The sequence below is a fragment of the Vitis vinifera genome, chromosome 15, assembly GCF_030704535.1.
Source record: "Vitis vinifera cultivar Pinot Noir 40024 chromosome 15, ASM3070453v1".
In the NCBI taxonomy this organism is placed as follows: domain Eukaryota; kingdom Viridiplantae; phylum Streptophyta; class Magnoliopsida; order Vitales; family Vitaceae; genus Vitis; species Vitis vinifera.
In genome coordinates this window covers 17,856,676-17,871,473 of record NC_081819.1, presented here as the reverse complement: position 1 = coordinate 17,871,473, position 14,798 = coordinate 17,856,676, and the positions used below count along the sequence as shown (strand labels likewise).

At 33.8% G+C, this 14,798-nt stretch overlaps 2 protein-coding genes across 2 annotated transcripts; one reads left to right on the top strand and one right to left on the bottom strand.

The window, feature by feature from the left end:
* Positions 1 to 1,355: 1,355 nt before the first annotated feature.
* LOC100252406 (probable S-acyltransferase At3g60800-like) lies at positions 1,356 to 9,535 on the top strand. Its single transcript, XM_010663348.3, has 8 exons — positions 1,356 to 1,802; positions 3,012 to 3,231; positions 3,330 to 3,421; positions 6,091 to 6,214; positions 6,309 to 6,394; positions 7,006 to 7,071; positions 8,888 to 9,022; positions 9,109 to 9,535. The coding sequence occupies exons 1-7, from the start codon at positions 1,593 to 1,595 to the stop codon at positions 9,011 to 9,013; spliced, it is 924 nt and encodes a 307-aa protein (XP_010661650.1). The 5' UTR covers positions 1,356 to 1,592; the 3' UTR covers positions 9,014 to 9,022; positions 9,109 to 9,535.
* Positions 9,536 to 12,141: 2,606 nt separating this feature from the next.
* LOC100245353 (uncharacterized) lies at positions 12,142 to 13,064 on the bottom strand. Its single transcript, XM_002273842.4, has 2 exons — positions 12,913 to 13,064; positions 12,142 to 12,811 (listed from the first exon to the last, which is right to left on the bottom strand). Exons 1-2 carry the CDS (start codon positions 12,970 to 12,972, stop codon positions 12,221 to 12,223), a joined length of 651 nt encoding a protein of 216 aa, XP_002273878.1. The 5' UTR covers positions 12,973 to 13,064; the 3' UTR covers positions 12,142 to 12,220.
* Between the last annotated feature and the right edge of the window lie 1,734 nt (positions 13,065 to 14,798).

Sequence of the window (14,798 nt, the reverse complement as noted above, 5' to 3'; positions counted from 1 at the left end):
AAAAAATCATAATTATTTACTTGCTTATTTTTAATTAGAAAATATTTATTAGCCTAAATTTGTTTTAATGGGCAAAATTTCCCCTTAGAAGTTGATTTAAAAAAATGAATATAATATTTCAGTTGTCAAATATTTCAATAAATATTTATGTTGTTAATAAAATTAATTAATAAAAATAAAGAAATAATTTAGTTTTATTGGCAGTGGATATTATAAAATAAGTACACTTTTTTCATCTAAAATCTATTTAATCATACAAAATTATTTTTTCATCTAAAATCTATTCAAAATAATTTTAGTTTTAATAAGATAAAATTCTTGTTATATCATCTATTTAACAAGTTTTTTTTTCTCTATAATGATGATATTTAAAATTTTTGTATAAGGGTATTATTGTAAAATCATATATTTCATTTTGTTTTCTTCCATTATTAATAAATATTTAAAAGCCCATTTTGGTTTATAGAGAAAATGTAATTGAAATAAAATGGAGAGGAAAGCTATAATAAAAGAAAAAAAATGACAAAAAATAAAAAATAAATTAAAAGTCAATAATTTATTTTTACTCGCTTATTCAAACTCATTTTATTTATTTATTTTTTCACTATAATAATTAAAATAAATTAAAGTATAAAATTTTAAGTAATTTTAATAATATTTGATTTTTTTTATATTTTCTATGATAAAACTAACTATAAGAAAACCATTATTCATACCATTTTTTTTATTATTTTTTTAGTATTTTTGGAGAATCAAATATAGCCAAAATATCGCTCTTAAGTACGTCATCGAAGACGATATTTAATATATAAATTGATGAATAAATATTAAATTATATTTTTTAATAGAATATTCCAAAATAAAATTATTATATCGACAAGGTCCCTTGACCTTGTACATTTGTATTTTATGAACATATAATATATGCAATATATTGACTTGGTCCATCCTACAATAAGTTGAAGGGTAGTTTTGGATTATGCTTGGTTTGGTCAATCATACTTTGAGAATTTTGGAAAAAGATATTTTTGTTGCCAATGTTTTAAAATAATTAAAATTAAAATCGGGTTATTTTTCATTAAAAAAAAATATTCTTAATTTTCTAAATTATAATTAATTGTGGAAATTAATATAATGAAAATGACCAAAATGGCACAATCCTTGCAATAAGTAAGTTGAGGGTATATATTATTGAAAAATGCAAAGTTGGGGGTGTATTCGAATTTCTCACAAAGTGGAGGGATGAAATTATAAAAAGTCATAAATACAAATCAGAAGACCTTCTAGATTGAAGGCCGGACTAAGAATATTAAATATTAATTAAAATAATTTTTAATTGAAGTTTCCTACAACTTTCCATTTATTACACTTTGACCCCATTCATTTCACATCTCTCACATCCCTGCACTTCTCTCTCCCCCCCTCTCCCTATGGATTCCATACCGTAAGCCCACCTAATCCGTAAACCCTAGAATCCATATATCCTCGAAGGTCTCCGGCAAATCAACGGAGAGCGAAAACACGAAAAAAAATTTGAATTTTCCGAAAAATTTGTGTATTGTTTTTGGAATTTAATTTTTGGGGCGTCGAGTATGCATAGATCCGGAGCTGTGATGGCTTGGAACGTTTTCAAGTTCTGCACGGCCTTGAGGGGCCTTGGCTCGATCATGATCCTTTTGGTCCTTGGCGTCGTGGGTGTAACCTATTACGCCGTTGTTTTGACCAGCTACGGCCCGGCTTTGTACGACGGGGGTCTTACTTCCGTTATAGCTGTTGCGGTGTTGATCTTGTTTCATGGTTTGGTGAGTTTCCCAATTTCATAATAATTTATGGGTTTGTGGGGGTTTTTGTTGTGTCTTCTGGGTTTTGAATCGTTTGGCTTTTGTTTGGATTAAAAGGTGGGTTTGTGGTAGTTTTTGGCATTTTTTTTCTCCTTGGAAATTATGCTAAATGTTGCTTTTTTTTTTTTTCCTGCATTTCTTTGTTTCATCTGAAGGTTATCATTATTTATTTATTTATATGGGCTAATTGTGATTCAATGGGAGAAGAGTTCTGCGGGTGCATTTTTTATTTTTACTTTTGAATTTTACTCAAGCTGCTCTTGTTTTGCCGATGTTGTTTCATTGTTTGGTGGGATTTCTCAATTTTGTAATTGTTGTGCCAATAATTTCTTGGCCGGTGGGGATTTTTCTTGTACTTTTTTCTGGGTTTTGAATCTTTGGGATTTTGGTTGAATGAAAAGCCGGTTATTGGAGTTTCTGGCAATTTCTCCTTAGAACTTAGAAGTCACAGAAATGTTAATTTTTCTTGCATTTCGTTTTTAAGTTTGAAGATTTATGTGTTTGTTTATTTATTGATTTGTTTAGGGCTAGTTGAGATTCAAACGAGAAAAAGAGTTCTGGGATTGTGTTTTTTAGATTCTATTTAAATTTTAGCTCAAAAGATTGTAAACTTCAGTGTATCATTTTTTGGTTTTAATTATTGGTTGTCTGGCTTTCATAATAATAATAACAATAATAATAATTCTTTTTGGTGTTAATTATTGGTTGCCTGGCTTTCTTGGATCTTTATGGGTTTCAATTACTGAATATTCACACCGGTTTTCATTAAATTATCTTCTTAAGAAATTTTAGGACATCTGGATCTCTAGAACTTATGAAATGGTCATTTTTGTCCCTTTTTCCCCCTCAAATTTTAAGGCCCCCGTCCTGTTCAGTTCAGATTTAAATGATAAAAGGGGCTGGCATAGAGATAAAATTTATGCCAAAATTTATTATGGAATGTAGTTGGGTTTCAATTACTGAATATTCACACTGGTTTTGATTAAATTATCTTCTTAAGTAATTTTAGGAAATCTAGGTCTCTAGAACTTATAAAATGGCCATTTTTGTCCCTTTTTTCCCCTCAAATTTTAAGGCCCTCGTTCTGTTCAGTTCAGATTTAAATGACAAAAGGGGCTGGCATAGAGATAAAATTTATGCTAAATGTTGGAATTTTATTATGGAATGTAGTTGGTCATGCTATTATGGAGTTACTTTTCTGTTGTTTTAACGGATCCGGGTGGTGTGCCTCCAAATTGGAGGCCTATTATGGATGAGGAGAGAGGGGAGGGTGATCCTTTGACTGGGTCAGATTTTGGTGTTTCGCCAGCTGATGCTTCAAAGCAGAGGGTTCGGTATTGTCGAAAGTGCAGCCAGATGAAACCGCCTCGCTGCCACCATTGTTCTGTTTGTGAGTTTTGTGATAATTGCTCTTGTGTATTTGTTTATGTAAATTTCATGGAAAACTAAGTGCATTTGTTTCTTCTTTTTGTTTTTATTTTTTCCCAGGTGGGAGATGTATACTGAAGATGGACCATCATTGTGTTTGGGTTGTGAATTGTGTTGGGGCTTTGAACTACAAATATTTCCTTCTTTTCTTGGTAATAAATTTACTTCTTAATCACTGTAATCAAATACTTGGATATCTAGCTATCTTTGTAGCAAACCTAAAGGCATTGTGTAATCTTATAAATTTTGTAAAATTCCATTTCTGATAGTTTTTGCTTTCAGCTTCTTCTTAATGCATTTATTCATTTGTTTGTAGTAGATATCTCTAGCTATAAAGGTATGTTGCACCTGAATGTCAAATTTTCCCAAAAACATTGTAATCTTGAATTTTGAAACATTTTGGAAAAGAATCAATGATTTATAGAAGAACATTGCCTTCACAACGTAAAATAGAGAGTAAAATAACGTACAGACACTGGACCACCATTCAAAAATATTTCCTCACATTTGAAGGCAATGGTTTGACTGAATTAAAAAGAACAGAGCCTGATCAAATATGAAAGGAAGATGGTGAGGGGATGCGCTAGGCGCTGGTTCAAATATTTAGAAAGGAAACATATTAATATGATGATTATTTGCTGGACAGCTACTTATGTTATAATTTAATGAAGGCATCTTATCATGGAAAGTGGTCCTTTCAATTCTATTCATTATCACTTGAGGGAAATTTGTGTTCGTAAAAACTTGCTTTATCGAAAATTTCAATGGAGTCAATGTATGTCTAGGCACATCCAGTGGCAAGTTAACTCATTTTCAATTTGTTTTCTGCTTCTTAGGCTTGAGTCAGATGGCAGAAGGTTGGGTCCACAACAGTAGGTTCCTGGTTAATCCCTAAAAATAAATAAATAAATAAATAATTTTCAATTCATTTACTTGCTTGTTACTGTTGGGTGTAGAGACTTTGTTTGAACTTTTGTTAAACCTTTTGTTTCTTATAAAATATCTGAATCTAGATGACATTTTAAAAAAGAAGACGCCATTGCAGTAAACTGCTTGAAATTTAATGCTTATGAATGTTCTTCACTTCATTTTTTGGAATTGTTAACTAGTAGCACCACTAAAGGTTTGAAATTTCAAAAAATGTTTTAGAAATTTCCTGGAGGGGATTGTTGTTCTGCCTTCCAGTTAAATATTTTAGATAGACCTTAGATATTTTAAAACTGGATTTGGTGTTGGACTAAGTAATAGTTCAACTGGTGGTTTAATTGGTTCAGACAACTTTAATTTAGTTAGAAAGTAAAGAAAAACTTTTGAAGTATGGATGATCAAGGATTAAAAAGACGGATTTATGTCTGAGGCTTCAAGCTCTATATAGGCTTGTTTGTAGGGTTCTTTTAAAATGTGAATTTTTTTTTTCATTGTAAAAGCTCAACCAGTATATCCCTTAACCAGAACACTGCCTAATCTGCTGTAATCACGGTTTGAATGGATGGTGTATCGATTGATTGTGAATCCTTGCAAGAAGTGCTTTAGAATAGTTGTGTACACCTGTTGGAGATGAAAGTTGGGTTGCATGGTTAGGTGGGCTTCTTTGCAATTTATGAAAAACAAAAAGGATGTAAAGCTACTGGGCTTACCATTTTTATTTTAGTTTTACCAAATAGAAAAAAACAGAAACTCTCTCTCACCCAATGGATTGTTTTGTACGATAAATACTGCATGCATTCTCATTGGATTACCTGATTCTTGGCACTACAGGAGCTCACCCTGGATTTTAAGACAACTGCAAATGATCAGATTCAGCTGTTTGACTCTTTATCCCCAACATGACCATCTGATTTTGCATCATTTTTTGCACACACTGTTATACCTTACTTATCAGAACTCAGAAGTAAGAAAAATATTCTGCTGTCCCCCAATTATCAACCACTTAATGTTGTGATTTGGCCTCTTGCGTTTTTCCCCTTCTGTTGTTATTGATGGATATAAATTTCACTTGGTTCTCTAAATTGATTCACTGTTGGAAGAGACTTAATTCATGTCTCTTGCCAGGAAGCTCAAATAAAAGAAAAAGAGAAGAAATGGTTGCTAGATTCAGTAGGGCCTACATTAATTCTCCATTTTCTCATTCTGTGACAGAATAAATTGTTATCTTACTATACATTTCCTAGTATTTCCATGTAACCATCTCAACAGCCTATACACCTATCCTGTTGTTGTTCTCTCCATAAAGCATGGTGGCTTATGCTCCTTTCATTGTTTTACAGAATTTCCTTGGGATCTAGCTTACCTGTAGTGCCCCCTGGGCATAAATCAGAGGTCCCAAGTTCAAGCCTCCTTAGTATAGTGTAGAAGAGTAGGTCTGTATTACTCCGGGCTTGCTTCGCTGGCAGTTGGGATAAACCTAGCTGTCAAGGTGGTAACAATGCAAAGAAAATAAAATTACAAAAGGTCAGTAGTGATAAATCATACTATGACCTTCGCAAATAGATATTGTTTATGTGTGCTCTGCCCCTGTTCATGCACCTGTAGACAATTATTTAGACATTGGTTTTTTTGTTTTCCTTTTTATGATAATTAAAAAAATTTGAAAATTTATTAAATTGTAAAAAAAATAAAATAAAATAGTACAGTGTGTTACCAGGAGGTTAATCATCAATTTTTACTCTATCTATGTGATCCTTTTATTTGATTTATTCTTGATTGGTGTTTTTGGATATATTATATGGATGCGTAGTGTGAAGTTTCTTTAAATTTTTGTGGAAGTAAGCTAATTGATGTATTAAATGCTTGAACTAATATTTCTTAAATCTTAATGCAGTTTTACACGTTTCTTGAAACAAGTCTTGTGACTTTATCATTACTACCACATTTTATAGCATTCTTTACTGAGGGAGAAATACCTGGATCACCTGGCACCCTTGCAACCACTTTTCTTGCCTTTGGTATGGTCTAATTTCCTATTTTTGTACTCTTTTTTCTTTGTTGCTCTCATTTATTTATTTATGTTTTAAACTCTTATTGGTTCTTCTTCCTCAGTCTTGAACCTAGCGTTTGCATTGAGTGTGATGGGATTCCTGATTATGCACATATCAATGGTGGCTGCTAATACCACAACCATTGAGGTATTTGTTTACCTCTTATTATTCATTTAACTTGTAATGAAATTTGGTCTTGGCTATATTTTCTTACGTTTCTGTTCCACTCTGCTTTGTAGTTGTACCATTATAAAGTTTGGGCTGAATAAACTCTTCTATGTAAAAATTAGATGGCAACTGGCTGTACATGCTTTAGCTAAATCCTGTTTGATCTGAGGGACTTTCCTCAAATTGCATTTCATGAAGTTCCCAATTTTGGTGTTGTTCAATTCAAAGCTTTTATTGTTCCTTCATCTTTATATCATGGAAACCTTAAGGAATTTTTTAAAATATCTAAACTGATCCCTTCATTTTTTAAGTGAGAATTTCTTAATATGCTTCTTCATTGTTTGCCTATCAAAAAATATTTAGGTGGGCATTTCTTAATTAATTAGCATTTAGTTGCCACCCTCCATTTCATCTACGAACTGGTGGAATATAAAATTTTCCCCAAAAATTGGTGAACCAAAGACCAATTTCAATATCAAATGATTTCATTAAAGCCATTCTGTGAAGGTAATTTACTACAAGGCCCATATGTAGGAAGGTGCATAAGATGTAGACTCAGTAGTTGATGGACTGATTGACTTGTGTTTCAGGCATATGAGAAAAAGACCACCCTGAAATGGCGGTATGACCTCGGTCGAAAGAAGAATTTTGAACAGGTTAGTATATTTTGCAACATATTACCTCTTCAGTTTGTTTCTTTTCTTGGGAGTTCTGCATGAGTCTAATCAATGTGACATGCTTTAAATGTGAGAAGATATTCTTCAAATTATTCAAACCTGCATTCCAGTAAGTGCTTTTAAGATCTAAAGCAGAAGCACTGATATTCTCTGTTAATAATGATAATAGAGGGATTACTATTTCCTGAACATGTTTGAATCCGAACTGGCCAAATATCAGGAAACTTAAGAGGGGGGGGGGGGAGTTCTTGACAATATTGCTTACATTCTGGGAGACTCATAACCTATATGGTTTCTATGTATGATTGAGACTAATTACCATTTCATTGAAGATCAGCAAGTGTGATAATAAAAGCTGCCTCTGGCAGATGATGACATTGACATCTTGTCAATAATCTACTCATTAGAAATTGGATACAAGGTTTGGCATTGATGATTGTACAATTTTTTTTCGGCAGTATGATGATAAATTATTATCTCCCTATATTTGGACCTTGTCTGAATGAACTTGGTTTAAACTGAGAACCTGAAATATAGTTTGTTAAACTGAGAGCCCTGAGTCATACGTTTTATAATTTGGACAGTTTAAGTTGATTTGTCCAAATTGGGAGATCTGAAAAGACTGCTGTTTCACAGTTGGATCTGCATCTTTCTAGAAGAAATCTGTTTAGGCCCTGTTTAATCTGGGTTGGACACCAGTCAGTGGTTTGGAAAGAACATTCTTTCATCCTTAAGGTCATGTTTGGAATGCTGGAATAGAGAATGAAAATGTGAAATCATTTCCATTTCCATTCATTAATGTGTTTAGATTGTCTTTTAGAATGTGAGTAGGAAAAAAAAATGCATTAGTATGGAAACCAAATTCCTCTCATTAGGATTTTGAGTCCTTTCTTTTGCGTGGTACTGTAATTCACCTTCACTCCCATCCTATTTCCATTCCTATCCTCACATAGCAAATGCAGCCTAAGTGTGATGAAGCACTAGGCTTGTTACTGCCTCGTATCATTGTTTTATAACCTGCAAGAAGACCTGAGATGATAAATGTGCATCCATTTCTCTGCATGCAAATGCTTGTGTTGATTTGCAAAATGAGAAAATCTTGACCTAGTCACTGATTTCCAGTTTCAATCGGCACTGTAATTTGGGTGGGGTATGATTGGGTTGAAAAGCCATCTCAAGCGCAACCAGATAAATGTCTTTACTCTTTAGCCAAAATCCCAACCCCACCTGGCCTCTAACCAAAGCATCCAAACCCAAGCTCAACCTAAATTTAATTTTATGACCTCAGCTTGTGTTGTGTTAATCAGACTGATTTGGAGTCAGTAGATTTTGCATGAACATCATCAGTAAATAAAATGTCAAATAGTTGCTGGATTTCAAATAATGAAATTTTTTTATGAGAAACAGGCAAATTTTTTGCACTTGCACCCACATTTATGAAACTTTGTGATGGGAATATGCTTCGTCTCTCTGTATCCGGTTGTTGAGATCGCATAACCTAGACAATTTAGGGATTGTGCTCATCACTTTCCTTTGGATAACATGGACAAGTAGAATGCTCCTAAAATGTCCTTGAGGATGTTTGCAGTTATTTTAATAAGTAGAATTTTGACTTGGCTTATTGTAAATGGTTTGCTCTGAATTCGCTGCCTTGGTGTGTGCAAGGCAGGTGAAGTCCGTTCTCTATTTCTTTCGTGTTATGTAAAGTAAATCTTGACAGCTTGTTCATCATCCTTTTCTGAATAATAAGCAAATGGAGTCCCCCTATTAAAAATTTTTGCCTGTTTTTGTACAGGTGTTTGGTACAGACAAGCTATACTGGTTCATCCCTGCATACACAGAAGAAGATCTACGGCGGATGCCAGTGCTCCAGGGTCTTGAATTTCCATCAAAGCCTGATTTGGATGCCCAAGAGTTCTAACTTATTCATGTACGAAAAATTTCAGGTTTTCCCTTGTAACGATAGATTCAGAGCCTCCCACGAAACATTCCCTTAACTATTAACTGATCAAACAGGTTGCAACTAATTTGGGCTCAGATCCATCTATTCCCAGAGCCATCTTGTTGAAATAACACGAGAGAGAGAGAGAGAGAGAGAGAGAGAGAGAACATTGGATGTGGGGGGCTGCAGCTCAATCAGAGCAACACACCTGGCTTGTAGAGGAGTGGGAATGGTATGGTTGGTTGGTATTGATGTCATGTCTTAACTATCTATTCTGGGAAATCTGGAAAATTGTAATATAAGAAATGCAATTGTCTGAGTCTTGACATGTCTGGAATTGGAATTTGGAAAATGTAGAATCAGTCTGTGCCCCTAGCCCAGTTGTATGCTGCTTGTATGTTCTTGTCAATGATATTTGGCTTTGGGAACTGTTGAGCAGAGGGATATGTAGAATGGCTTGAAATTTGGCTGCTTCAATACCATGAAGAAACGTTTTTCATAGCAGGCCCTCATGGCATGCATTCTGTTGGTATGATTCATGGCCTTAACCCAGAAATTTCCGTAATTATTTCTTAGTTATCCTCTTGAACGCTGTTAAATGAATTTCTGGGTATCAGAGTCAAAAGGGAATGTTGTTATGGATGTCGCGTCAAAAAAGAGAAAAACCCACAAAAATGCAAAACGATCCCATTCTGTAGTTTTGGCACGGTAACGGAAAAACTAAAACGATGGCATTTCAACGGGGAAACTCTGATGACTCCATGTCATTGAACAGAGGAACGAGACCCACCCTGTTATTAAGAAGCATGAAAACAGAATGAATTTTCTTTGAATTTGAGATGAGTAGAGGGACCATGGGGTTATTTGATAAACTGATAAGGACACATACGGATGTACCATCAATTTCCAACCAAAAGCTACTACTATTAGTATATGGTCTTTTCCCTAAGAGTTGAAACAATTGATGGCTACATTTGTTTATGTGGTGTGTCTGAAACCTCAATCCCTGATCTGAGTCAACCCTGAGGATAATGTCATCTATTTGAGTATACAAGTTTGAAGAATCACCATAGCTGATCATCTTCCTTAGAGTAGTACGTAGCTCTCTGATAGAGAGACTTTGGACCATATGAAGCGTATTGGAAATTGTGTATGACCTCGAAGATAAGACAACAAGCTGGAAGTCTGCAGTTCACATGTTTAAAGAAATAATGGCTGAGGATTGAGCTGGTGGATCTTTCAGTAGAGGCTACCGACAAGGAAAGTGAGGGATTGATATCTCTGAATTCTTATTCTTCTACGTTCACATGTTCTCCATCAACAGAGGGCTCTAAGTTCTTACCCCAGACAACGCATTCATCTCAACCTTACATATACATAACAGAAGTCAAGCTAAGCTAATAGTCTCTTTGTTGTTTGATATCACATTCATTCACAGTTATCCCGGGACTTGCCCAAGTATAGAGAAGAAATAGGGCTAGACCCCATCCTACGCTCGGGACCTTGATTCATCCGGAGGCAAGATCTAACCATATTCTTCAACCTTACACACTCATCCTGAAGTCATGTTCCCAAGGAGCTACACTATTACACGTCAAACATATAAGCTCACCGAGCTAATTATTCTAAAGGTGCCCACTGGTTATACAATATTCTCTTATGGGTACAATCTGAATGGGAAATACGTGGGTGTGAAGAAGTCGTTGGTCGTACAGGTTGAAGTTGCAGGAAAGGTAATGTGTAGGGTTCAACCCCACAGCCTAGAAGCTTTGCAACACCTTACGGACACTCCTTTTTCTGTTCTTCACTCATCTCTCATCAGAAAGTTAAGCTGAGGTTCATTCATGTCTTGGTCAGTACTGCTACATCTGTCTCTATTATGTTGGCTTCGTCGTGTGATGAATGAACATTAAAGCTTTTCCCCATTTCCATCCAGTCTCTTAAGATGATGAATCTTTGAACAAGGCTGTAGACTTGGGAAGGAGATGGTTTTTTCAAGGGTGGGCTGAGAATTATGACATGTTTTAATTAAAATGAATCATTTAAAATGAAAAATTAAATATTTAGTTAAATTTAGAAAATATTTTTAAAAGACTGAAAAATCATTAATATTGGCCATTTTTTAAAAAACATTTCCATTAGAACACATTTAATTTTATATTAAATTAATGCAATAAAATCTACAATTTTTGAAAGATCCAATTTGATTGGATTTGGTTCGGTTGGATTTTATCGATTTGTCGTGTTTATCAGCCACCCTAAAAAAGATTACTTTATTTGATCTATTGTAGATTTTTGTTAGTGTACACTAGAAAATTGACTCAACGCTCAAACCATGATTGTTATTAAGGTTACATTTGGTTTCTAAAAAAATTTAAGAAAAAATATACTATAAAGAAAAGTATATTTAAAGTTAAAAATTATTTTTATATGCTATTTAAAACTTATTTAACTTTTTGATATAAAAATTAAATGATTTGAAAATATACAAATTTCTAACCAATTTTAATTTTATTTGTTTATTTTTATATTTTTAATAATACAATTGATAATCAAAAATTTATTTTTCTTAATACTTTCAAGAAAAAAAAAAGATATTATCAAAAAACAAAAAATAACTATTTCATTAGACATAAGAATGATACTCTTCATAAATTTTTGAGTTTCATGATTTTGTAGCTTAATATTATTCGTTTAATTGTTTCTATCTTTATGCTTTGGTTTTATTTGTTTATACTTTCATTTAATAATCTAAAATTGATTACAAATATTCAACTGATATTATCGATTAGGTAATTTAGAATTTTCTTTTAATAAAATATAAAACTTAAAATTTAATAAATATTAAATGAATGTTTGGATTTGCACATTTATGACTTGAATTTTGACACAAACTTCTAGTCAAACACTTAGCTTCAAATGAAGTTAAAGTTATTGAAGGATTTTTTTGACTATTTTTTCTTAAATTCAATCAAATTTGAAAGACAAATTATGATGATCCAAGTCCAACACAGAGGTAGGAAGTCCAAATTCCCAAAATTATTGGGAAATTTTAGGATTATGAACTAAGAGGTGCCATTGATTGAACAAAGCTCTTAAAGCAGTCATTTCTATCAAAAATTTCGATGATTTTTATTGGAAAACGCAACCATTTGTACAACAAATACCCCGTCTCAGCGGGGAATGTCACCCTCGGATCAAGTGCTCCTCTCCTGATTTCTCATCAATATGTCTGATCCAACGGCTGGGACCCTTCCTCGAGCTCGCCACTCCACCGCTGCTCCCTATGTGCGCAATATCCAACCCCTTTCCCACTGGGAGATACACTGTTCTCACGACACGTGTCCCGCGATGGAGAACCCCATGCCACTTGAACCCAGAAACGCTTCTTTGGTTCACGTTCTTGCGCACCAAGACTGCGCCCCTCTGGCTTATTTTGGCAAACATCAGTACTTTCCCGAAGTCCCTGCGGCGGCAGTCCACCACCAGAAAATCCACTTCGAGCAGCGTCGCCGCTGCGTCCTCCGCCTCTCCGACTATCACTTCCGGTGACGTCACGCCGGCGTCGTGCATGGCTTTGATGTACGCGAGCTTCGATCGTTCGTCGGGGACTATGCACACGTGTCGGCCGCACGTATGGCTAGCGGCGATGGCGAGGCCCGCGCTGGTGGTGACTACGCCACCGTGCGACCACGTCTCCACTATCATCTTCGCGTTCCAGCCGCCGGCCATGGCGGCTATCAGCTCCGCTACGCCGGATTGTTTGAAAACCTCAGACTGCACATCAGATTGAATCATATCAGCATACATACACATACGTAAATGGAGGAATTACAGGAAAAGAATAATTGGGTTTGTGAATCCAGAGCGATACTCACTGATTTTACAGTGTCTATGTAAGCTTTTGAAGCTATCTCCGGTGACCATACTAGCTTCATCTCTCTCCCAACAATTGATTTCTCCCTCTCTAGAACTTTCTCTCTCTTCTCTGTTGGTTTTGATTTCCGCTAGGGTTTGAGTTGAGGGTGAATGGTGGTCTGCTTTTAAACGGATTCTGGGAGAGAGAAGTGTTGTCGTTTTCTCTCGCAACCGTTGACATTTGCCCGCGAAACCACAACGTGTGAATCCTGAACCCTGAGGTTACATCCCAACCGTACACGTCAGCATTTAGACCCACACAAATGTGTCCAGGTGTCATGTACGGTCCAGGTGTTACTGTGGTCTATGGGTCTGGGAAGAGTGGAGAGCCGACAGCATCCTATTCACAAACTTTCAAAAACATCAGGCTGATTAGCAACGTCTTTTTAAAACATAGATAAAAATCTGGTCTTTTTTTATAAAAATAATATCTTCTTTTAAAACATACATATAAATAATGACTATATTAAAGGGTATTTATATAAAAAATAAATAAATTATTTTTTAAATTAAAAAAATAAGAGATATTTGTTTTACATATTTGAGATATTTTCATCCTATTTAATTAATTAATTAATTAATTAATTATATCCTTATCTCTTTAGCCAAAGCTGGAATGTGTTATGACATGTGCTTCGATGATTCAAAAAATTGACAACAATTGAGAGAAGTTGAGCAAGTCAAAGGAGTGGCATATGAATTTCATTGAATGACTAGGATTTTTGTCCACACCTTAATCTTGTAAATTAAAATGTGATTATGTCACATTGTTTGATTATACTTTATATAAGTGGCAAGTTGCATAATAGGGGGGACACAACATCCACATCAATTGGTGCAAAATCATTAAAGTAACAAAATTGAGTACTAATATAAAGTTTATCCATGCATCAATCCACAATTTTCCCATATTAAAAATGGTCGAATTGAGAATTTTCCAGTAAATTTTAGAGCATGGTGCCACTTGCATTCAGTGATCCTCCCTTCTTGGGTCAACTATGAAATAGGTGAGGTGGGTTGGGAACCTAGGGTTTAAAAAAAATATTTTTCATATTTTTAAAATGATAGTAAAAAAATTAAAAATATGTTTCTTTATTTATGTTTTTAGTATTTTTTATAAATTAATTATTCTAAAACCCTAGATGTACGTGTATACATGTTGCAGTAAATAAATCAAACTTGAAAACTAAGTAACAACTCTCTGTCTCAGTGTGAGGAGACCATCATGTAAATATGAAGGAGGAGACTGTAGGCCACTTGAGCTGCAAATGGGCTGTTCACTCCCCTTCAATTTACCCTCAAATTTGCTCCAATATTTTGTTGTTTAGACCATGGGTGTGTTAGCTATTTTTAAATTTCTATTTAGAGTCAATTTGAAAATGATTTTAGGAAATATTTTTAATTTTTGAAAAAATATTATAAACATTTCACAAAATTTAGGAAACATTTTTAAAAATATAAAAAATCACTTAGTTGAAAAATCACATATAATGCTCATAGGATAAATATTTGATAGGTGATTTTCAAAATTTGTTTGAAAATGTTTTCAAAAACAATTCATAAAAATAATTTTATAATGTTTTTAAAGTAAAAAATTTATTTGAAAACTTAAAATGTCTTTTATGGATCCAAATATTTTTTAAAAATTAGTTTTATTTATAAGATTGTATTTTCAATTATTTTATATTTATATAATTATTTTTTAAAACATGAAGATAATTTAAAATATGTTATAAAAAAATAGTAGGTTCTCAAAAAAGTGTTTTCTACACAAAAAAAAAAATACGAACATATTTTTTAGTTTAAAATTTATTTATTTATTTTTAAAAACAATTTTCCAACAACC